This window comes from Lepisma saccharinum, chromosome 7 (genome assembly GCF_977018435.1).
Source record: "Lepisma saccharinum chromosome 7, izLepSacc3.1, whole genome shotgun sequence".
NCBI lineage: Eukaryota > Metazoa > Arthropoda > Insecta > Zygentoma > Lepismatidae > Lepisma > Lepisma saccharinum.
The window spans coordinates 8,061,262-8,087,198 of NC_139235.1; the positions used below are offsets into that span (position 1 = coordinate 8,061,262).

A 25,937-nucleotide genomic window follows, 5' to 3' on the forward strand; every position below is an offset into this window, starting at 1 on the left:
GAGAGAGAGAGATAGTTTCCTTCTCTTCTTTCTTCCTCTCTATTTCTCTCATTTCTCCTTCCTTCCCTCCAGAAAGAGATAGGAAAAATTAGAGAGAAAGTAAGAGCGAGAGAAAGAAAGAGAGAGAGATGGAGAGAATAAGAAGAAGAATGAAAATGGAGAAGAGGGAGATAAGGAAGAAATTTCTTTCTTTTCTCTCTTCCCCCCTCCTCTCTCTCTGCACTTACCTCCTCTTTTGCTGTAGGAAAGAGAGAGAAATAAAGACAGAAGCAGAGAGCACATGAAGGAAAAAGAGGAAGTTCTCCTTCTCTTCTCCTCTTCTCCCATCTCTCTTCCTTTCCAGAGGAGGGGAGGGGCTCTTTTCCCTCTTCTCCCTCTCTCCTCCCGCATTGTCCACCAATCCCTCTCCCCTTCTTCTCTCAAAGAAAAGTAGAAAGGAAATAACTTTCTAGAGTCCAGAGAAGTAATAGAGAGAGATGACCCTCACCAACCTCCCTCCTTTCTCTCTCTCTCTCTCACATCTTACTTTCTCTCTTCTCTCCACTTTCTCTCTTTCTAGAAAGAAAGAAGAAAGGGGAGAGAAAAGTAACAACAACCCCTCTCTCTCGTCTTTCACTCTTTCTCTTTCAGAAGAAAGGGAGGATTGGCTTTTCTCCCTCTCTCTCTCTACTGAGAGAGTGAGGGAAGGAGGGAACTCCCTCTTCCTTTCCTTTGTGCCCCCTGGAAGAAGAAAGAAAGTTTCTCTTTTCATCTTCTTCTTTCTTCTTACACCCCTGTCGAAAGAGAGAGAGAGAGATCCTCCACTTTATTTTCTTTCTCTCTCTACTCTCTCTCTGATGAAGAAAGGTCAAAAAGGGGAGAAGGAAAAGAGTTTTCCTTTTCTTTTCTCTGTCTCTCTCAAATATATGGGGGTATAGAAAGCGAGGTGGAAGGGCCCAAAGGAAGAAAAGATAAAGATATAAAGAGAAAGTTAGAGAGAGAAAAAGAGATGTGCTTTCTCTCTCTCTCTCTCTCTCTCTCTCTCTCTCTCTCTCTCTCTCTCTCTCTCTCTCTCTCTCTCTCTCTCTCTCACACACACACACACTCACACTCACACTCTCTCTCTCTCACTCACTCACTCACTCACTCACTCACTCTCAGAGAATGAAAAAAAGACAAGTAATATGACCCACATTCCATAACAATCTTTTCTGAAATGTCAGTTGCCCCATATTTGAGGATTATAATTTTTCCCAAATTTTTGGAGCACATGAATTTAAAGAGCTAAGAACCTGCTTGTGGAGCAAGAACTTGCTTCGATCTGGAGGAAAAAGATTTCTCAGGAACCAAGCGTGTACTTAATGTGTTTGCTTACCCAAGCCTGGATGGCTGCTTTGTATGTAGTCTTAAAGATATCAGTGTATTTGGAGAAGTCTTCAAGTTCGAAGCTATGTGTACGTGGATTTTATTCATACAGAAATGGAGTATATACTCATTACTTGTTCACCTACTAATTTTTATTCATTTCTTCATTAATTATCTGTAGGTACATGCCTATATTAATGAAAATGATACTTATGTTCTTTTGTCATGTACGAACTAGATGTACATTTTACCGTCACTGATTATTTCAGGTTCCAACTCTCCACAACCCCCAAGCCCAGAAAGGCAAATTGGACCAGTCCTTGAGACAGCCCTGCAGAGGGCCCCCATTCTACACATTCAAGGAGGAAAAGTACAAAATGCTGTTAATAGATATAGGTAATTTACATCCTACCATTTCGGTTCATATTGGTATAAGGCAGTGGTTCCCAAACTTTTTCGTTTTACGGCACCCCTCAGTGTTTCATGATTTTTCCGCGATTCCCAAGTCAGAATGTTTCTTAACTAACACTTGCAATGCTCAGCTCGGTTAGTTTGGTTACGTTAGGTTGCTTGCCTTAAGTTAAAAAATAAACACACATTTCAAATTCAGAAACATTTTCATTTCAGTGAAAATATTTTAACATTTCGCGGTGGCCCTGTAAGGCAAACAGGGCACCGCAGCACACTTTGGGAACCACTCGTATAAAGTATATACAGGGTGCTCCGTAAATATGGAAACATTTAAAGTTAGAATGGTTGGGAAAACTTCAATCGAACATCCTGGTGCTCGTTAGAAAAGGGGGGAGGGAGAGAGAGAGAGATCTTTCTGTTTTCCTTTCTTTCTTTCTTCGTGTGTGTCTCTCTCTCTCTCTCTCTCTCTCTCTCTCTCGCTTTTCTTCTTCTGTCTCTCTTATGCACTTCTGTCTTTCTCTTCTCTCTCTCCCTCCCTCCCTCCCTCCCTCCCTCCCTTTCTCTTTTTTTCCCTCCTGGAAACCCCCGGTGAAAGGGGAGAGAAAGAGAAAGGAAGAAGAAAGAAAGAAGAAAAGAGAAGAGAAGGAGAGAGACCCCCTTCCTTTTTTCTCTCTTCTCCTTCTCTCTCTCTCTCTCTCTCTCTCTCTCTCTCTCTCTCTCTCTCTCTCTCTCTTCTGCCTCCCCCTCCCCTCTCTCTTCCTATCCCCCTTTCTCTCTTAGAGAGAGAGAGAAGAGGGGTCGAAGAACCTTTTTAGTATATGTTTCCAACATGGCAGCCAGCTTGGATTCAACTTCATTTTCTTAAATAGAAAGGTGGTCACGTGACATATCAACTTGTGCTAGAAACACCACGATGAGATTAATTTAATCATAACTTTAGCCAAAACCCAAACTCTGAGTTTGGATAGCCAATTTAGTACAAAAAATTTTACAACTGTATTTTTTTTTTCTGCTCTGTATACTGTAATTTGGTTATTTTTTAAAATTGTAGAACGATGCTGAGTGCAGTTGAGTCAAGCGCTACGCAGAGTCTTCGCCTTACTCTTACTCGACAGCTGGCTGAAGTGCTTCTAAGGGGAGTTAGTGGGACTGTGTACACAAGTCCAGAGGTTGCCTCCGATGCAGGTAATTCACATGTAATACTTTAATTTAACTCTTATTTTAGTTTCAACTGAAGGAAACTAAAGCTGAACCCATACCAGTTCCAATGCCTTTACTCTTACTGGTTCCATGCCCACCTCCATTGCGGAATTGTTATTCGATGATGACAGGGATTCTGGCCTGGGCATTGTTGTTCTTCCTTAGTGTCCCTTCATCAATTTCATCATATTATCACTCATCTTCATTGTCACAATTAGCCAAAAGTGGCAGAAAGGTGACGTAAAATACAATCAGTGTTACCAATGCCAACACTTGGAAATTTAAACAATTTAAAGTATTTCAGAATTTTTAAAATATAGTTTTTAATGGGAACTATCAAATGAATCTATCAGAACTTTCCTTTAAAATATTTGTATTTACATACGAGGGGATATCAAAAAGTTTGTGCAATCACCTGGAAGGAAACAACTTTGGACAAGTACGAAATCATGCTGGTATTAGTCCTTCTCCACATAGTCTCCATGCTTGGTGACACATTTCTGCCAGCGGTCTTTCACCTTACCTAAGCCATTTTTATAGAACACTGCATTTTGGGCCTGAATCCACTGTTCCACCTCAGAAATGACATCATCCCTCGTGTCAAAGTGGCGTCCTTTGAGTGGACGCTTCATTTCCGGAAAGAGGAAGAAGTCACTCGGTACCAGGTCTGGGGAATATGGAGGGTGGGACAAAATTTTGTATCCTAATTGAACTGTTTTCGAAATGGATGCATGGGCTGGTGCGTTGTCTGCCAATAGCAGCACTCCTTTTGTGAGCTTTCCTCACCTTTTTATCTTCAATTTTTGATGTAACCGAGCTAGGTGATCACAATAATAGTCACTTGTGATTGTGCGAGCCTGTGGCAGGTAGTCCATCAGGATGACTCCCTCACAGTCCCAGAAAACGGACAGCATCACCTTAGCGGCTGACCTTTGCACTCTTGCTTTTTTGGGGGGCGGTGAGGAGCTGTGTTTCCACTGCTTACTCATCTCCTTGGTTTCTGGGTCATTAAGGTAGATCCAGCTTTCGTCCATTTTAACCAGTCTGCTGAAAAACTCCTCTTCATCCAGCTCACAACGGCCTAACATCTCTAGTGCTGCTTCCTCTCTAGTCCTCTTCTGGAAAGGGAGAGCAATCGTGGCACCCACCGTGCCGACACTTTATAAAGGTTCAACTGGTGATGGATGATATTCCAGATGGACCCATAACTAACACCGATTACACACATCACACTTTCAATGGTGAACCTTCTGTCTTTCATTATCATCATCTCCACTTTCTCCATCAATGTGGCATTATTTGTGAAGGACAGACTCCCTGTCCTAGGGCCATCGGAAATTACAATGTGACCGGTTTGAACTGTCGTTTCTACTTGAAAACCATCTCATAGGATGGGCTTTCCTCCTCGTACACTGCTTTCATCTCATCGTGAATTTGCTTCGCTGCTTTTCCCTGGAGATGCAGGAATTTGATGATGCTCCGTGCCTCAATTTTGTCAATCATGACACCTTCCTTTATTCACCTGTTAAAAAAGGATAGCAATAAACATCCAAAACAGACAAAAATTTGTGTGCTTAACCTAGAAGGACCATTGTACAATACACATATCCGAGAGGGTTTCGAGTTTGTTTCCTTCCAGGAGATTGCACGAACGTTTTGATACCCCCTCGTAAGATAATTACTTATACAAAAAATCCATTTCTTCCCACAATGCATTTTGCATAATATCCATGATATTTGGACTACGTGAAAATGTCATCAGCATTATTGTGGAGCCTGCAAGATCCCCAGACTCTGTGTGGGTGATTAAATTTGAACTGTTACTTTTCGTTACTAATATCACAGGTATTGGGTAATATACCAATAAATCAGAATTAGTATCTTTTCAGCCCTGTTGGAAACTAGAACCTTCACTTTTAAACACTGAGTCCCCTTTGCTCATGAAAGTCTCTAAGAACAGGAGGTTTTCCGGTGCAAGTTTTTAAAAAATGCAGGATATACAAAGAATCTTGTACGAGGACAACTAACTATATTTACCCTATACAGTTGCAGACTTATTTCTCTTGTAGTGGTATCTTTCTTAGAAGCACACATCATAATTTTGATGTAATGTTTTTGGGAGAACACACACTCCCTTCATCAGAGCACATGTTCTTCCAAAACATTACATCAAATATTGTGCTTATGTGCTTCTAGAACCATACCACTACAAGAGAAATGATTCTGGAATGCCAGCAATACATACATACAAGAGAAATAGACAGTTGCAGTTGGTGTTTCTTAGAAAAGGCTCTCGTGGGAAGTGAAATTTTTCAATAATTTTTTTTATCCTATGCATCAACATTAATGATTGTTTGCACTTTAACCTTAATCACTTATTTTTTTTCAATCTTCTTTGAAGGACCAAAGAAATTACCCTACCGTAAAGAGAGAGGAGGAACCGAGAGCCCCTGGAAACCTCGTAAATACACTGGATTGAATCTCTTTATTCCAAAAAATGAGAATGAGGAAATAATTCTCCTACTCTTGATTAGGTACGTTTAAATTACTTGGAGATTTGCATAGTGGAAGGTATACTATATTAGTCATGTGAGATACATTTAAAAAAAATACAGAATATTTTAATACTAAGCTACATCATTCGGACTGCATTAGTTACAAGTTACATGTGTGTAAAATGAAAGATCAAACTGTAAAAACTACCAAAATTTTCCAAATGCTTCATCAAGCATACAGTGAGGGTTGTGAGTGTTTGTTGTTCAGAAGGTCAGTTGATGAAGCTCCTGCAGGAATTGTGGAAAGACCAGTCTAGCTATTACTCCTTATGTGCTAATACAATCCTGGAAATATCTGGAAAGGTCAACATGACTTCAAGAAGAAATAAGATAGTCAATCTCAGTAGTGGGAAAGTACCTATTACCAGCTCAGGAAAGTATGAACCCCCCTCAAGCAGAATTGTCTACACTTAAACCTAGCTCAACATGCCCATATGAGCTTTTTGCTCAAGTGTAGTACTCCCTCTAATCCAAGATTTTTGTAAAAAAGCCCTCATGGATTCCATGAGAAAGTATGACCCCCCTCAGATTGATTTGCCCATACTTACAAAAGGTACTTCTGTGAGATTGTTGTCCATAAACTTGTCAAAAATATGCCCCTCTTGATATTTTTTTTGGCCACACTTAAAACTAGGCCACACACACACACATACATATTTACTTCCGGTTTAAGTTCAATTGGGCACCAGGCTTAACTTGTATATCACCCACCCACACCCACCCACACACACATATTTACTTCCGGTCCACTTCCGGTCTACTTCCGGTCCACTTCCGGTCCACTTCCGGTTTACTTCCGGTCCACTTCCGGTTTACTTCCGGTCCACTTCCGGTCCACTTCCGGTTTGCCTACTTCCGGTCCACTTCCGGTTTGCCTACTTCCGGTCCACTTCCGGTTTGCCTACTTCCGGTCCACTTGTGGCCAAGTTGTGGCATATTTTTGGTTTATTTATATTGCATCATGTTTTGCAACAAATTATTATCCAGCATAGAGTTTTGATTTGAACCCCAAGAAATTTTATATAAATACCAAAGCCAAAAATATTAATATACACACACACACACACACACACACACACACACACACACTCACACTCACACACACACACACACACACATACATACATACATACATACATACATATACATGCACTAGGTATACACACTAGGTATACAAAACACAGTGCTGAACCCAACTGATATTTTTATCCAGTATAGAATTTTGAATTGAATCCCAGGAAATTGTATATAATAAACAACAACAAAAATTCCATAGCCAAACATACATACACATGCACTAGGTATACACACTAGGTATACAAAACACAGTGCTGAACCCAACTGATATTTTTATCCAGTATAGAATTTTGAATTGAATCCCAGGAAATTGTATATAATAAACAACAACAAAAATGCCAAGTCAAAAATATTGCAATCAGTGTAATAAGAATATATCCAGCCCCAATTGGGCCAAGCACCAAAAGATTTGTGACCCAGACAAATACAGAACCCCCACAAAAATATGCCCCAAATGCCATAGAAAATACAGCATGCAATACTTCACATATACACATAAAGATACTTGTTCTGCACAGTCATCAATATTGCCCCCACAACCATCCACATCTGGTCTGAAAAGAAAGCATGAAGTACCTCTTAATGCCAGAGCAGCAAAGCAGCCATGCTTTGCACCTATCCATAGCAGTTTTAATGCCCAACTTAGGGATTATCGGTTTGTATCAGAGCCAAGATGTGGTATTGAGAATTTTTTGAACAATATAAATCCTGATGTACAGGCAATTCTAAATGCACAAAATGGCTCTTATAAGCTCTCCCTCAAATTGTATACTCAATATAAGAAACCAAATGGCACAAAATTTACACAGCCCCACATAACAGAAACTGTACCGGTATATTCAAATGCAAATTCAGACACAATAATAAGCAGTTTGATAGAACAATTAAATATTAAACACTCTGAATTTGCAGCAAAAGAGTCTGGATGGAGCCTATGCGGCTCTCCACACAAGTTATATGTTAATATTTCTGAATTCAGCCCATTACAAGGATCTACATATCTGCCATTACCTGCCAATATTAAAAACAAACAAGCCGTGGTTAATATTGAAAATAATGATGAGAAATGCTTTTTGTGGTGTATTTTAGCTGCTTTGTATCCAGTTTCAAGAAATTCTCAGAGAATAAGTTATTACAAACAACATGAACATGATTTTGACGATGCAATGGAGGGTTTGGAATATCCAATGTCTCTTCAGAATATTGATAAATTTGAAAAAAAGGCCAGGGATATCAATGGCAAACAATTATCTATTAATGTATTTATTTGTTCCACTGGCCGTGGCAATTGCTTGATAGAACCTCTCAGAATCAGTACAATTGATGATGACTTTGCTATTCCAATTGATTTGCTCTTAATTGAAGAAGATGGCACAAATCATTACACTCTGATACATAATCTTGAAGCTTTAGTGAGAACACAACTAGACAAATCCAATACAATATTCAAGTTGTGCAGAAGATGTTTATGTGTATTTGATGGTAAAAAAATAATAAATGGTGTTTGTAAAAAGAATGCAGAAATTGCAAAAAACAAGTTAATTGAGCATCTGAAATACTGTAAAAATCATAAACCTGTTCATATGGTGATGCCAATGCCAAGTGAGAATTGCAAATTCAAAAAGTTTGAAGCCCTGTTGGAACACCCAGCATATATTGTCTGGGATTCTGAATCAAATCTCAAATCTCTTGCATCCTGCAATCCAGATCCTGAAGAATCTTCAATTACACCATACCAGCTACATGAACCTTCCAGCTTTTGTTATGTGGTTGTACAGGATGGTGTTGTTACTAAAGAATATTCATACATGGGGCCAGATGCCATCAAAATATTTGCACATAGAATAGAAAATGAGTGCCGTGACATAGCATCTAACATCTTATTAAAATCAAAGCCCATGTTGCCTTTAACAGAGAAACAGATTGAAGATTTCAACAATGCAGAAAAATGCCCGGTATGTGATTCTGAATTTTCAGATACAAATATCAAGGTGAAACACCATTCTCATACAGATGGTAAATTCTTAATGGCCCTGTGTAATAGCTGTAATATTAAAATCAAGACACCAAAATTTGTCCCCATATTTTGCCATGGAGCATCCAATTATGATTTCCATCATCTAATCAGGTACGAGGGGTTTGAGAAGCAGAATTTAAATATTTTAGCTGAAAATGATGAGAAATATATTGCTATTAGCAAAATAATTAAAGTTAATGGTGTTCCTATTCACATGAGATTTCTTGATTCTTACAGAATTTTATCGGCTAGCCTGGCTACACTGGCCACTCAATTATCTGATGATCAATTCAAAAACACACGTGCATTGTTTCCAAATCAGGACCTGAAATTAATTAGGCGGAAGGGTGTATATCCATATGATTATGTTACAGATTTTTCTAAATTTGATGAGTGTTCTCTGCCACCACAAGAACAGTTTTACAGCAAAATCAGAGGATCTGGAATCACTGATGAGGATTATCACCATGCCCAATTGATGTGGAACAATTTAAAATGCCGGACATTTGGTGATTATCACATGGCATATTTGAAACTTGATGTGACCCTCTTAGATATAATGCAGACATTCAGAAAATCTTCAATGCAAAATTATGGACTGGACCCAGTGTATTTTTACAGTGCCCCGGGCCTAGCATGGGCTGCAATGTTTTTAAACACCAAAAAGCAATTGGATCTGATCCCAGATCAAGATATGTACTTGTTTATGGAGCAAGGTATAAGAGGAGGCATGGTGCAATGTTCTCAGAGATATGCTAGAGCTAATAACAAATATATGCCTGATTATAATCCAGCATTGCCATCAAATTATATACAGTATGTAGATGCCAACAGCCTCTATGGTCATGCCATGATGCAAAAACTGCCATATGCAGGGCTTGAATGGGTTGAAGATTTCAATATTGAGGATTTTCAGAAGTTTGATGACCGTGAACATGGCCTAATCTTAGAGGTTGATCTGGCAATTCCAGATCATTTACACAACAAATTTTCTGATTTGCCCCCAATTCCTGAGGTTCAGTGCTCACCTGGCTCTAAACAGAAGAAGCTCATGATGACACTGGAGTCAAAACAGGGCTATGTCATATATTACAAGAACCTCCAGTTCCTGATGAAACATGGTGTCCAAGTGACCAAAGTTGGAAAAGTTTTGAGGTTCAGGCACTCAGAATGGTTGAAACCATACATTAATACAAATACAGAGCTTCGAACATCTGCAAAGAGCCAATTTGATAAGAGCTTGTTTAAATTGATGGTTAATTCTGTATATGGCAAAACAATTGAAAATGTCAGAAAACATACCGATGTTAAAATAATTACTGACCCCAGTCTGAGCAAAAAATTGGTTGCAAAGCCTAATTTCAATTACAGAAGAATTTATGATGAAAATATGGCACTTTTCAACATGAAAAAAACAAAGATTAAGTTTGATAAACCTATTTATGTAGGGGCTGCAATATTGGAATTGTCCAAATTACATATGTTAACATTGTATTATGATGTGTTCAAACCTTTTTATGGTGATAGAGTAAAACTGATATACATGGACACGGATAGTTTTGTTCTTGATATTCAAACAGAAGATGTTTATCAAGATATGGCCCAGCCTGAATTGTTTAAATATTTTGATACCAGTGAATTGCCAGGCTATTTGAATATTCAACCCCACAACAAAAAGGTGCCCGGCAAGTTAAAAGATGAGACGCTTGGTGATGTTATTGTGAAATTTGCTGGGTTAAGTGCCAAGATGTATAGTTTTAAAACATGTAGTGCTGTTGTCAAAAAAGCCAAGGGTATTGGCAGAGTGACTGTTGAAAAAGAGCTCCAATTTGAAGATTATGAAAATTGCCTCAAATCCCAGAATTTAATCAGAACATCAGAATCCAGAATTCAGAGTGAAGATCACTTATTGACTTCAAATGTTGTAAGAAAAGTGGCTCTGGACCCACATGATGATAAGAGATGCATTTTATCATGTGGCATACATACTTTACCATGGGGTCATTGTGATTTGAAAAATGGGAATCAATGCACAAGCACAGAGCATGATTTGAAATAAATAAACATGCCTATGAACTTATTTGGGTTCAAAAAACAGGCTATTATGGAGCTGCCAACACCACAACCCTCTTCTGATATCATATCTAAACTGAGTGGCTTGTTAATTATTCATCTGAACAGCATATTTACAGATGTTGATGATGAAACAGGCAAAATATTGTACATATTTAACAATAATTTAAATCATTACCAATTACCTGTGGGTGGGCAATTGCAATTTATTACAACCCCTGAGGGTGATGTTAAAATTTCAGTAGGGAGAAATATTTACAGAATTAAGCACTCAAACATGGTTTCTGGCGCTGTATATACTGTTTCTGCTGGTGACTGCTTATATATTGAGGTCCCTGGATCTTATGATAAGCTTATACCTTTTTTTATAGAATTAAGAATCAGATACTCTATAATAAATAACTACTAAACAAAATGCCTAATGATATTTTTGGCCATACAAGACATGAAGATCACAGTGTTCTCTGCCACCACAAGAACAGTTTTACAGCAAAATCAGAGGATCTGGAATCACTGATGAGGATTATCACCATGCCCAATTGATGTGGAACAATTTAAAATGCCGGACATTTGGTGATTATCACATGGCATATTTGAAACTTGATGTGACCCTCTTAGCAGATATAATGCAGACATTCAGAAAATCTTCAATGCAAAATTATGGACTGGACCCAGTGTATTTTTACAGTGCCCCGGGCCTAGCATGGGCTGCAATGTTTTTAAACACCAAAAAGCAATTGGATCTGATCCCAGATCAAGATATGTACTTGTTTATGGAGCAAGGTATAAGAGGAGGCATGGTGCAATGTTCTCAGAGATATGCTAGAGCTAATAACAAATATATGCCTGATTATAATCCAGCATTGCCATCAAATTATATACAGTATGTAGATGCCAACAGCCTCTATGGTCATGCCATGATGCAAAAACTGCCATATGCAGGGCTTGAATGGGTTGAAGATTTCAATATTGAGGATTTTCAGAAGTTTGATGACCGTGAACATGGCCTAATCTTAGAGGTTGATCTGGCAATTCCAGATCATTTACACAACAAATTTTCTGATTTGCCCCCAATTCCTGAGGTTCAGTGCTCACCTGGCTCTAAACAGAAGAAGCTCATGATGACACTGGAGTCAAAACAGGGCTATGTCATATATTACAAGAACCTCCAGTTCCTGATGAAACATGGTGTCCAAGTGACCAAAGTTGGAAAAGTTTTGAGGTTCAGGCACTCAGAATGGTTGAAACCATACATTAATACAAATACAGAGCTTCGAACATCTGCAAAGAGCCAATTTGATAAGAGCTTGTTTAAATTGATGGTTAATTCTGTATATGGCAAAACAATTGAAAATGTCAGAAAACATACCGATGTTAAAATAATTACTGACCCCAGTCTGAGCAAAAAATTGGTTGCAAAGCCTAATTTCAATTACAGAAGAATTTATGATGAAAATATGGCACTTTTCAACATGAAAAAAACAAAGATTAAGTTTGATAAACCTATTTATGTAGGGGCTGCAATATTGGAATTGTCCAAATTACATATGTTAACATTGTATTATGATGTGTTCAAACCTTTTTATGGTGATAGAGTAAAACTGATATACATGGACACGGATAGTTTTGTTCTTGATATTCAAACAGAAGATGTTTATCAAGATATGGCCCAGCCTGAGGAGGAACCGAGAGCCCCTGGAAACCTCGTAAATACACTGGATTGAATCTCTTTATTCCAAAAAATGAGAATGAGGAAATAATTCTCCTACTCTTGATTAGGTACGTTTAAATTGCTTGGAGATTTGCATAGTGGAAGGTATACTATATTAGTCATGTGAGATACATTTAAAAAAAATACAGAATATTTTAATACTAAGCTACATCATTCGGACTGCATTAGTTACAAGTTACATGTGTGTAAAATGAAAGATCAAACTGTAAAAACTACCAAAATTTTCCAAATGCTTCATCAAGCATACAGTGAGGGTTGTGAGTGTTTGTTGTTCAGAAGGTCAGTTGATGAAGCTCCTGCAGGAATTGTGGAAAGACCAGTCTAGCTATTACTCCTTATGTGCTAATACAATCCTGGAAATATCTGGAAAGGTCAACATGACTTCAAGAAGAAATAAGATAGTCAATCTCAGTAGTGGGAAAGTACCTATTACCAGCTCAGGAAAGTATGAACCCCCCTCAAGCAGAATTGTCTACACTTAAACCTAGCTCAACATGCCCATATGAGCTTTTTGCTCAAGTGTAGTACTCCCTCTAATCCAAGATTTTTGTAAAAAAGCCCTCATGGATTCCATGAGAAAGTATGACCCCCCTCAGATTGATTTGCCCATACTTACAAAAGGTACTTCTGTGAGATTGTTGTCCATAAACTTGTCAAAAATATGCCCCTCTTGATATTTTTTTTGGCCACACTTAAAACTAGGCCACACACACACACATACATATTTACTTCCGGTTTAAGTTCAATTGGGCACCAGGCTTAACTTGTATATCACCCACCCACACCCACCCACACACACATATTTACTTCCGGTCCACTTCCGGTCTACTTCCGGTCCACTTCCGGTCCACTTCCGGTTTACTTCCGGTCCACTTCCGGTTTACTTCCGGTCCACTTCCGGTTTGCCTACTTCCGGTCCACTTCCGGTTTGCCTACTTCCGGTCCACTTCCGGTTTGCCTACTTCCGGTCCACTTGTGGCCAAGTTGTGGCATATTTTTGGTTTATTTATATTGCATCATGTTTTGCAACAAATTATTATCCAGCATAGAGTTTTGATTTGAACCCCAAGAAATTTTATATAAATACCAAAGCCAAAAATATTAATATACACACACACACACACACACACACACACACACACACACTCACACTCACACACACACACACACACACATACATACATACATACATACATACATATACATGCACTAGGTATACACACTAGGTATACAAAACACAGTGCTGAACCCAACTGATATTTTTATCCAGTATAGAATTTTGAATTGAATCCCAGGAAATTGTATATAATAAACAACAACAAAAATTCCATAGCCAAACATACATACACATGCACTAGGTATACACACTAGGTATACAAAACACAGTGCTGAACCCAACTGATATTTTTATCCAGTATAGAATTTTGAATTGAATCCCAGGAAATTGTATATAATAAACAACAACAAAAATGCCAAGTCAAAAATATTGCAATCAGTGTAATAAGAATATATCCAGCCCCAATTGGGCCAAGCACCAAAAGATTTGTGACCCAGACAAATACAGAACCCCCACAAAAATATGCCCCAAATGCCATAGAAAATACAGCATGCAATACTTCACATATACACATAAAGATACTTGTTCTGCACAGTCATCAATATTGCCCCCACAACCATCCACATCTGGTCTGAAAAGAAAGCATGAAGTACCTCTTAATGCCAGAGCAGCAAAGCAGCCATGCTTTGCACCTATCCATAGCAGTTTTAATGCCCAACTTAGGGATTATCGGTTTGTATCAGAGCCAAGATGTGGTATTGAGAATTTTTTGAACAATATAAATCCTGATGTACAGGCAATTCTAAATGCACAAAATGGCTCTTATAAGCTCTCCCTCAAATTGTATACTCAATATAAGAAACCAAATGGCACAAAATTTACACAGCCCCACATAACAGAAACTGTACCGGTATATTCAAATGCAAATTCAGACACAATAATAAGCAGTTTGATAGAACAATTAAATATTAAACACTCTGAATTTGCAGCAAAAGAGTCTGGATGGAGCCTATGCGGCTCTCCACACAAGTTATATGTTAATATTTCTGAATTCAGCCCATTACAAGGATCTACATATCTGCCATTACCTGCCAATATTAAAAACAAACAAGCCGTGGTTAATATTGAAAATAATGATGAGAAATGCTTTTTGTGGTGTATTTTAGCTGCTTTGTATCCAGTTTCAAGAAATTCTCAGAGAATAAGTTATTACAAACAACATGAACATGATTTTGACGATGCAATGGAGGGTTTGGAATATCCAATGTCTCTTCAGAATATTGATAAATTTGAAAAAAAGGCCAGGGATATCAATGGCAAACAATTATCTATTAATGTATTTATTTGTTCCACTGGCCGTGGCAATTGCTTGATAGAACCTCTCAGAATCAGTACAATTGATGATGACTTTGCTATTCCAATTGATTTGCTCTTAATTGAAGAAGATGGCACAAATCATTACACTCTGATACATAATCTTGAAGCTTTAGTGAGAACACAACTAGACAAATCCAATACAATATTCAAGTTGTGCAGAAGATGTTTATGTGTATTTGATGGTAAAAAAATAATAAATGGTGTTTGTAAAAAGAATGCAGAAATTGCAAAAAACAAGTTAATTGAGCATCTGAAATACTGTAAAAATCATAAACCTGTTCATATGGTGATGCCAATGCCAAGTGAGAATTGCAAATTCAAAAAGTTTGAAGCCCTGTTGGAACACCCAGCATATATTGTCTGGGATTCTGAATCAAATCTCAAATCTCTTGCATCCTGCAATCCAGATCCTGAAGAATCTTCAATTACACCATACCAGCTACATGAACCTTCCAGCTTTTGTTATGTGGTTGTACAGGATGGTGTTGTTACTAAAGAATATTCATACATGGGGCCAGATGCCATCAAAATATTTGCACATAGAATAGAAAATGAGTGCCGTGACATAGCATCTAACATCTTATTAAAATCAAAGCCCATGTTGCCTTTAACAGAGAAACAGATTGAAGATTTCAACAATGCAGAAAAATGCCCGGTATGTGATTCTGAATTTTCAGATACAAATATCAAGGTGAAACACCATTCTCATACAGATGGTAAATTCTTAATGGCCCTGTGTAATAGCTGTAATATTAAAATCAAGACACCAAAATTTGTCCCCATATTTTGCCATGGAGCATCCAATTATGATTTCCATCATCTAATCAGGTACGAGGGGTTTGAGAAGCAGAATTTAAATATTTTAGCTGAAAATGATGAGAAATATATTGCTATTAGCAAAATAATTAAAGTTAATGGTGTTCCTATTCACATGAGATTTCTTGATTCTTACAGAATTTTATCGGCTAGCCTGGCTACACTGGCCACTCAATTATCTGATGATCAATTCAAAAACACACGTGCATTGTTTCCAAATCAGGACCTGAAATTAATTAGGCGGAAGGGTGTATATCCATATGATTATGTTACAGATTTTTCTAAATTTGATGAGTGTTCTCTGCCACCACAAGAACAGTTTTACAGCAAAATCAGAGGATCTGGAATCACTGATGAGGATTATCACCATGCCCAATTGATGTGGAACAATTTAAAATGCCGGACATTTGGTGATTATCACATGGCATATTTGAAACTTGATGTGACCCTCTTAGATATAATGCAGACATTCAGAAAATCTTCAATGCAAAATTATGGACTGGACCCAGTGTATTTTTACAGTGCCCCGGGCCTAGCATGGGCTGCAATGTTTTTAAACACCAAAAAGCAATTGGATCTGATCCCAGATCAAGATATGTACTTGTTTATGGAGCAAGGTATAAGAGGAGGCATGGTGCAATGTTCTCAGAGATATGCTAGAGCTAATAACAAATATATGCCTGATTATAATCCAGCATTGCCATCAAATTATATACAGTATGTAGATGCCAACAGCCTCTATGGTCATGCCATGATGCAAAAACTGCCATATGCAGGGCTTGAATGGGTTGAAGATTTCAATATTGAGGATTTTCAGAAGTTTGATGACCGTGAACATGGCCTAATCTTAGAGGTTGATCTGGCAATTCCAGATCATTTACACAACAAATTTTCTGATTTGCCCCCAATTCCTGAGGTTCAGTGCTCACCTGGCTCTAAACAGAAGAAGCTCATGATGACACTGGAGTCAAAACAGGGCTATGTCATATATTACAAGAACCTCCAGTTCCTGATGAAACATGGTGTCCAAGTGACCAAAGTTGGAAAAGTTTTGAGGTTCAGGCACTCAGAATGGTTGAAACCATACATTAATACAAATACAGAGCTTCGAACATCTGCAAAGAGCCAATTTGATAAGAGCTTGTTTAAATTGATGGTTAATTCTGTATATGGCAAAACAATTGAAAATGTCAGAAAACATACCGATGTTAAAATAATTACTGACCCCAGTCTGAGCAAAAAATTGGTTGCAAAGCCTAATTTCAATTACAGAAGAATTTATGATGAAAATATGGCACTTTTCAACATGAAAAAAACAAAGATTAAGTTTGATAAACCTATTTATGTAGGGGCTGCAATATTGGAATTGTCCAAATTACATATGTTAACATTGTATTATGATGTGTTCAAACCTTTTTATGGTGATAGAGTAAAACTGATATACATGGACACGGATAGTTTTGTTCTTGATATTCAAACAGAAGATGTTTATCAAGATATGGCCCAGCCTGAATTGTTTAAATATTTTGATACCAGTGAATTGCCAGGCTATTTGAATATTCAACCCCACAACAAAAAGGTGCCCGGCAAGTTAAAAGATGAGACGCTTGGTGATGTTATTGTGAAATTTGCTGGGTTAAGTGCCAAGATGTATAGTTTTAAAACATGTAGTGCTGTTGTCAAAAAAGCCAAGGGTATTGGCAGAGTGACTGTTGAAAAAGAGCTCCAATTTGAAGATTATGAAAATTGCCTCAAATCCCAGAATTTAATCAGAACATCAGAATCCAGAATTCAGAGTGAAGATCACTTATTGACTTCAAATGTTGTAAGAAAAGTGGCTCTGGACCCACATGATGATAAGAGATGCATTTTATCATGTGGCATACATACTTTACCATGGGGTCATTGTGATTTGAAAAATGGGAATCAATGCACAAGCACAGAGCATGATTTGAAATAAATAAACATGCCTATGAACTTATTTGGGTTCAAAAAACAGGCTATTATGGAGCTGCCAACACCACAACCCTCTTCTGATATCATATCTAAACTGAGTGGCTTGTTAATTATTCATCTGAACAGCATATTTACAGATGTTGATGATGAAACAGGCAAAATATTGTACATATTTAACAATAATTTAAATCATTACCAATTACCTGTGGGTGGGCAATTGCAATTTATTACAACCCCTGAGGGTGATGTTAAAATTTCAGTAGGGAGAAATATTTACAGAATTAAGCACTCAAACATGGTTTCTGGCGCTGTATATACTGTTTCTGCTGGTGACTGCTTATATATTGAGGTCCCTGGATCTTATGATAAGCTTATACCTTTTTTTATAGAATTAAGAATCAGATACTCTATAATAAATAACTACTAAACAAAATGCCTAATGATATTTTTGGCCATACAAGACATGAAGATCACAGTGTTCTCTGCCACCACAAGAACAGTTTTACAGCAAAATCAGAGGATCTGGAATCACTGATGAGGATTATCACCATGCCCAATTGATGTGGAACAATTTAAAATGCCGGACATTTGGTGATTATCACATGGCATATTTGAAACTTGATGTGACCCTCTTAGCAGATATAATGCAGACATTCAGAAAATCTTCAATGCAAAATTATGGACTGGACCCAGTGTATTTTTACAGTGCCCCGGGCCTAGCATGGGCTGCAATGTTTTTAAACACCAAAAAGCAATTGGATCTGATCCCAGATCAAGATATGTACTTGTTTATGGAGCAAGGTATAAGAGGAGGCATGGTGCAATGTTCTCAGAGATATGCTAGAGCTAATAACAAATATATGCCTGATTATAATCCAGCATTGCCATCAAATTATATACAGTATGTAGATGCCAACAGCCTCTATGGTCATGCCATGATGCAAAAACTGCCATATGCAGGGCTTGAATGGGTTGAAGATTTCAATATTGAGGATTTTCAGAAGTTTGATGACCGTGAACATGGCCTAATCTTAGAGGTTGATCTGGCAATTCCAGATCATTTACACAACAAATTTTCTGATTTGCCCCCAATTCCTGAGGTTCAGTGCTCACCTGGCTCTAAACAGAAGAAGCTCATGATGACACTGGAGTCAAAACAGGGCTATGTCATATATTACAAGAACCTCCAGTTCCTGATGAAACATGGTGTCCAAGTGACCAAAGTTGGAAAAGTTTTGAGGTTCAGGCACTCAGAATGGTTGAAACCATACATTAATACAAATACAGAGCTTCGAACATCTGCAAAGAGCCAATTTGATAAGAGCTTGTTTAAATTGATGGTTAATTCTGTATATGGCAAAACAATTGAAAATGTCAGAAAACATACCGATGTTAAAATAATTACTGACCCCAGTCTGAGCAAAAAATTGGTTGCAAAGCCTAATTTCAATTACAGAAGAATTTATGATGAAAATATGGCACTTTTCAACATGAAAAAAACAAAGATTAAGTTTGATAAACCTATTTATGTAGGGGCTGCAATATTGGAATTGTCCAAATTACATATGTTAACATTGTATTATGATGTGTTCAAACCTTTTTATGGTGATAGAGTAAAACTGATATACATGGACACGGATAGTTTTGTTCTTGATATTCAAACAGAAGATGTTTATCAAGATATGGCCCAGCCTGAGGAGGAACCGAGAGCCCCTGGAAACCTCGTAAATACACTGGATTGAATCTCTTTATTCCAAAAAATGAGAATGAGGAAATAATTCTCCTACTCTTGATTAGGTACGTTTAAATTGCTTGGAGATTTGCATAGTGGAAGGTATACTATATTAGTCATGTGAGATACATTTAAAAAAAATACAGAATATTTTAATACTAAGCTACATCATTCGGACTGCATTAGTTACAAGTTACATGTGTGTAAAATGAAAGATCAAACTGTAAAAACTACCAAAATTTTCCAAATGCTTCATCAAGCATACAGTGAGGGTTGTGAGTGTTTGTTGTTCAGAAGGTCAGTTGATGAAGCTCCTGCAGGAATTGTGGAAAGACCAGTCTAGCTATTACTCCTTATGTGCTAATACAATCCTGGAAATATCTGGAAAGGTCAACATGACTTCAAGAAGAAATAAGATAGTCAATCTCAGTAGTGGGAAAGTACCTATTACCAGCTCAGGAAAGTATGAACCCCCCTCAAGCAGAATTGTCTACACTTAAACCTAGCTCAACATGCCCATATGAGCTTTTTGCTCAAGTGTAGTACTCCCTCTAATCCAAGATTTTTGTAAAAAAGCCCTCATGGATTCCATGAGAAAGTATGACCCCCCTCAGATTGATTTGCCCATACTTACAAAAGGTACTTCTGTGAGATTGTTGTCCATAAACTTGTCAAAAATATGCCCCTCTTGATATTTTTTTTGGCCACACTTAAAACTAGGCCACACACACACACATACATATTTACTTCCGGTTTAAGTTCAATTGGGCACCAGGCTTAACTTGTATATCACCCACCCACACCCACCCACACCCACCCACACACACATATTTACTTCCGGTCTACTTCCGGTCCACTTCCGGTCCACTTCCGGTTTGCCTACTTCCGGTCCACTTCCGGTTTGCCTACTTCCGGTCCACTTGTGGCCAAGTTGTGGCATATTTCTGGTTTATTTATATTGCATCATGTTTTGCAACAAATTATTATCCAGCATAGAGTTTTGATTTGAACCCCAAGAAATTTTATATAAATACCAAAGCCAAAAATATTAATACACACACACACACACACACACACACACACACACACACACACACACACACACACACACACACACACACACACACACACACACACACACACACACACACACACACACACACACACACACACACACACACACACACACACACACACACACACACACACACACACACACACACACACACACACACACACACACACACACACACACACACACACACACACACACACACACACACACACACACACACACACACACACACACACACACACACACACACACACACACACACACACACACACACACACACACACACACACACACACACACACACACACACACACACACACACACACACACACACACACACACACACACACACACACACACACACACACACACACACACACACACACACACACACACACACACACACACACACACACACACACACACACACACACACACACACACATACATACATACATACATACATACATACATACATACATACATGCACTAGGTATACAAAACACAGTGCTGAACCCAACTGATATTTTTATCCAGTATAGAATTTTGAATTGAATCCCAGGAAATTGTATATAATAAACAACAACAAAAATTCCATAGCCAAACATACATACACATGCACTAGGTATACACACTAGGTATACAAAACACAGTGCTGAACCCAACTGATATTTTTATCCAGTATAGAGTTTTGAATTGAATCCCAGGAAATTGTATATAATAAACAACAACAAAAATGCCAAGTCAAAAATATTGCAATCAGTGTAATAAGAATATATCCAGCCCCAGTTGGGCCAAGCACCAAAAGATTTGTGACCCAGACAAATACAGAACCCCCACAAAAAAACCGGAAGTAAATATGTATGTGTGTGTGTGTGGCCTAGTTTTAAGTGTGGCCAAAAAAAATATCAAGAGGGGCATATTTTTGACAAGTTTATGGACAACAATCTCACAGAAGTACCTTTTGTAAGTGAGGGGGGTCATACTTTCTCATGGAATCCATGAGGGCTTTTTTACAAAAATCTTGGATTAGAGGGAGTACTACACTTGAGCAAAAAGCTCATATGGGCATGTTGAGCTAGGTTTAAGTGTAGACAATTCTGCTTGAGGGGGGTTCATACTTTCCTGAGCTGGTAATAGGTACTTTCCCACTACTACTTTATATTTAACTCAAGCATAAATTGCTTTGAGTATTTGGAATTTGAATGTTGAGAATGTACCATAGCTAATACCATGACTTGTTAATTTTGGTTTTTATTTGCCAATAATTGCGTGTGTGTTCCTTTCCAGTGAAGCAATGGCTGTGCGAGATGCTGTGCTGAGTCAGTCTCCAGAATTTAAAGAGGCAAGAATCCATGCATATGACAATGCTACAGCCATTTATGATCTGTTGACAATAGCCTTGGTTAGATGGGGCCAACTGAAGGTGCTGCAAGAGGTATGCACATATGAAATGTTTTTGAAAGAGTCTTACAGAGTGTTAGTTTTGGCTAAGGAATTTCTTGCAATTTTCTACATACATTAAGATTTGGCACAAGAGAATTTCAGAGAAATATGCAGGCTCGACCAGGACTCGATCCCGGGTCTCTGGAATGCCATGCCGTTGCTTACGAACTGAGTTACTGAGCTTGCACAGGTAAAACAGCGGCAGCGAAAATCAGGCGAAGCGAAGCTGGCTTGGTAGCTCAGTTGGTAGAGAAATGTCATGGCATGCCACAGACCCAGGTTTGAGTCCTGGTCAAGCCTGCATTTTTCTCTGAGATTCTACATTATGTACATACTCGGACAACAAGTTATGAGACAGTTGTTATCAAGGACTAAAATATCTGTACTGTACTGTTTATTACTTATAGTACTGCAGCTGCATGAAAATAGTGATTGGAAGGGCCAGGCAAAACCTCCTTACAAAGCTTTGTGTGATATGTTATAGATGGGGTGACAAATTTATGGTAAATAAAAACTGAGGAGAGCGGTAAATAAAATGTTAGATCAGCAGTATATACCAGCGGTGGAAAAAAAAAAATTGGCACACACTTTTTCATCATGAGAGGAAACAACATACCAAAGAGCTATAAATTGATAAACTACTTCTTTTTTTATATACTGTACACATACACAAGTACTTAGCTGTCCAACCAAAAAGAAAACATCAACACAAAATCACTTCATTTCTAAATTGCATATCTCAAGTGATTTATCATTGTATGTATTTAAAGGATATCCTTGCTGTCCAACAAATAAAATAATCACTACTGCACATACACAAACACATGCTGAAAATCACATGATGACAAACAAAATCCATTCATGACTGAACACAAATGACACCATTGTTTTCCTTGATGTGCGGGAACAGACTAATCTTATCGCTGCTACAGCTAGCAAATTCAATGAAACTGGAAGTTGAGTAGACATTCGGGTGAAGAATGGAATGCAGCTTGACAGGGAGCGAAGTTTTCGAAATGAGATTATGTGCATGGGAAATCCCAATTTGCAGCATCTCCTGATGTGATGGAAGATAAAATGTTCTTCAGCTACAAGTGATAGGAAACTTTAGGCAAATGTTTCGTTACAAATCGACAGTTTGCACGCACAACCTCGAATGCCGTTTTTTGCATGTTTTCTACTTAATTTGATGATATTTCACGGTTATTTCGCGAAAAAGCGTTCATTTCATGGGAAAGGATACATTTTGCATTACTTCGCGAATAAAACTTATGCATATTTCATCATTGGGGGTGTAGTTACGTGCAGAATGTTCAAAATTTCATCTTTTTTTCCACATTTCGCGATTTCGCGCATCGCGAAAATTCAATGTCCCTAGTTATAGACATTCACCATGACGTGTTGTTGGATGTTCTCTAGAACGTCAAAAGTACTTCCTTTCTGCAGCAACTACACTTTCAAGAACAGGAAATGTCATAGGGATTCTGGATAACATGAGGGGGAAGGAGGTTGATGCGACACATGCACACCTGTTTTGAGGTTAGAATTTCCTGGTCATGGTGCACTAATATGAAGCAGGAACCATGTTATATACCATAATATGCATTATTGTGCATGATGAAGTTCACCTTCGAAGTAAGGAAGTGATCTTGGTCCAGGAACCAGTTCTTCTAACAAGCAAGGGAATAGTTTTGGTCTAGGACGTAGTTCAATGGGAAGAAGGAAATCTCAAAGAGTAAAAAGGCCAAGAGTATTTTATCCCTCATACGTTTCTGTTTTCTCTGGAAGGGGAGAAGATTCTTATATACCATAACATGCATTATTGTGCATGATGAACTGGCAGCTATGGCCAATTGTATAGTCTGTACATAGCAATTATTATGCACCTTGTGTATGTCTCTTATGTATGTTTTGAGTGTTAAGATGTAAATCCACCTTGTTATCGTTTAAAATATAGTATTTATGAAGTTCCACTCTTGAGATGTGTAATTCTGTTAGTCATAAAGATTAGGACATAAATGGACGTTACGTTAACACACATATTAGGACCTAGGCACTGTATTGACATAAGAAACCAACTATCTTGTTGATAGTACTCAGATCAGACACATTGTTCCAAAGCACTAGGATTATGGCACAGCCAAAATGGATACATCAGTGATGTTAGGAAGTATTAAGGCAAGGTAAATCTCTTCATGCATATTGCACCATCCCATGTAGGGGATGTTGGGGTAGAGCCCCTTGCATTCTCAATGTCGGCCATTTTGGAGGAGATATGATCAGCTCCATATCTCCCTCCTCTCCAGGTACCCATTTATATGAGACTGGGTGAACCCCAGAGCCACTTTATGCAGGTACAAAGCCAGAAAAATTCCATTCTCAGATCATCCACCCTGGGAGTTAAACCCAGGTCTCCGATGTGGAATCCAGGCACTGTATTGACTATACCACAATAGCTCCATTAGAAATTTATTCACAGATACTTACCAATACTTTTCCAAAGTCTGACTATTTTGCATGGTCTGCAGTAATTTCGCGAAAAAGCGTTCATTTCATGGGAAAGGATACATTTTGCATTACTTCGCGAATAAAACTTATGCATATTTCATCATTGGGGGTGTAGTTACGTGCAGAATGTTCAAAATTTCATCTTTTTTTCCACATTTTGCGATTTCGCGCATCGCGAAAATTCAATGTCCCTAGTTATAGACATTCACCATGACGTGTTGTTGGATGTTCTCTAGAACGTCAAAAGTACTTCCTTTCTGCAGCAACTACACTTTCAAGAACAGGAAATGTCATAGGGATTCTGGATAACATGAGGGGGAAGGAGGTTGATGCGACACATGCACACCTGTTTTGAGGTTAGAATTTCCTGGTCATGGTGCACTAATATGAAGCAGGAACCATGTTATATACCATAATATGCATTATTGTGCATGATGAAGTTCACCTTCGAAGTAAGGAAGTGATCTTGGTCCAGGAACCAGTTCTTCTAACAAGCAAGGGAATAGTTTTGGTCTAGGACGTAGTTCGATGGGAAGAAGGAAATCTCAAAGAGTAAAAAGGCCAAGAGTATTTTATCCCTCATACGTTTCTGTTTTCTCTGGAAGGGGAGAAGATTCTTATATACCATAACATGCATTATTGTGCATGATGAACTGGCAGCTATGGCCAATTGTATAGTCTGTACATAGCAATTATTATGCACCTTGTGTATGTCTCTTATGTATGTTTTGAGTGTTAAGATGTAAATCCACCTTGTTATCGTTTAAAATATAGTATTTATGAAGTTCCACTCTTGAGATGTGTAATTCTGTTAGTCATAAAGATTAGGACATAAATGGACGTTATGTTAACACACATATTAGGACCTAGGCACTGTATTGACATAAGAAACCAACTATCTTGTTGATAGTACTCAGATCAGACACATTGTTCCAAAGCACTAGGATTATGGCACAGCCAAAATGGATACATCAGTGATGTTAGGAAGTATTAAGGCAAGGTAAATCTCTTCATGCATATTGCACCATCCCATGTAGGGGATGTTGGGGTAGAGCCCCTTGCATTCTCAATGTCGGCCATTTTGGAGGAGATATGATCAGCTCCATATCTCCCTCCTCTCCAGGTACCCATTTATATGAGACTGGGTGAACCCCAGAGCCACTTTATGCAGGTACAAAGCCAGAAAAATTCCATTCTCAGATCATCCACCCTGGGAGTTAAACCCAGGTCTCCGATGTGGAATCCAGGCACTGTATTGACTATACCACAATAGCTCCATTAGAAATTTATTCACAGATACTTACCAATACTTTTCCAAAGTCTGACTATTTTGCATGGTCTGCAGTAATTTCGCGAAAAAGCGTTCATTTCATGGGAAAGGATACATTTTGCATTACTTCGCGAATAAAACTTATGCATATTTCATCATTGGGGGTGTAGTTACGTGCAGAATGTTCAAAATTTCATCTTTTTTTCCACATTTTGCGATTTCGCGCATCGCGAAAATTCAATGTCCCTAGTTATAGACATTCACCATGACGTGTTGTTGGATGTTCTCTAG

The 25,937-nt window shown here is 38.2% G+C and overlaps 1 protein-coding gene across 1 annotated transcript in view; it reads left to right on the plus strand.

The window, feature by feature from the left end:
* Ttc7 (tetratricopeptide repeat domain 7) overlaps positions 1–25,937 on the plus strand; it is a 66,070-nt gene that overhangs the window by 18,650 nt on the left and 21,483 nt on the right. The window contains exons 5-8 of the mRNA XM_083124949.1: positions 1,614–1,740; positions 2,807–2,940; positions 5,357–5,489; positions 21,713–21,860. Coding sequence (XP_082981075.1) covers positions 1,614–1,740; positions 2,807–2,940; positions 5,357–5,489; positions 21,713–21,860 — 542 coding nt within the window. The remainder of the gene's footprint in view (positions 1–1,613; positions 1,741–2,806; positions 2,941–5,356; positions 5,490–21,712; positions 21,861–25,937) is intronic.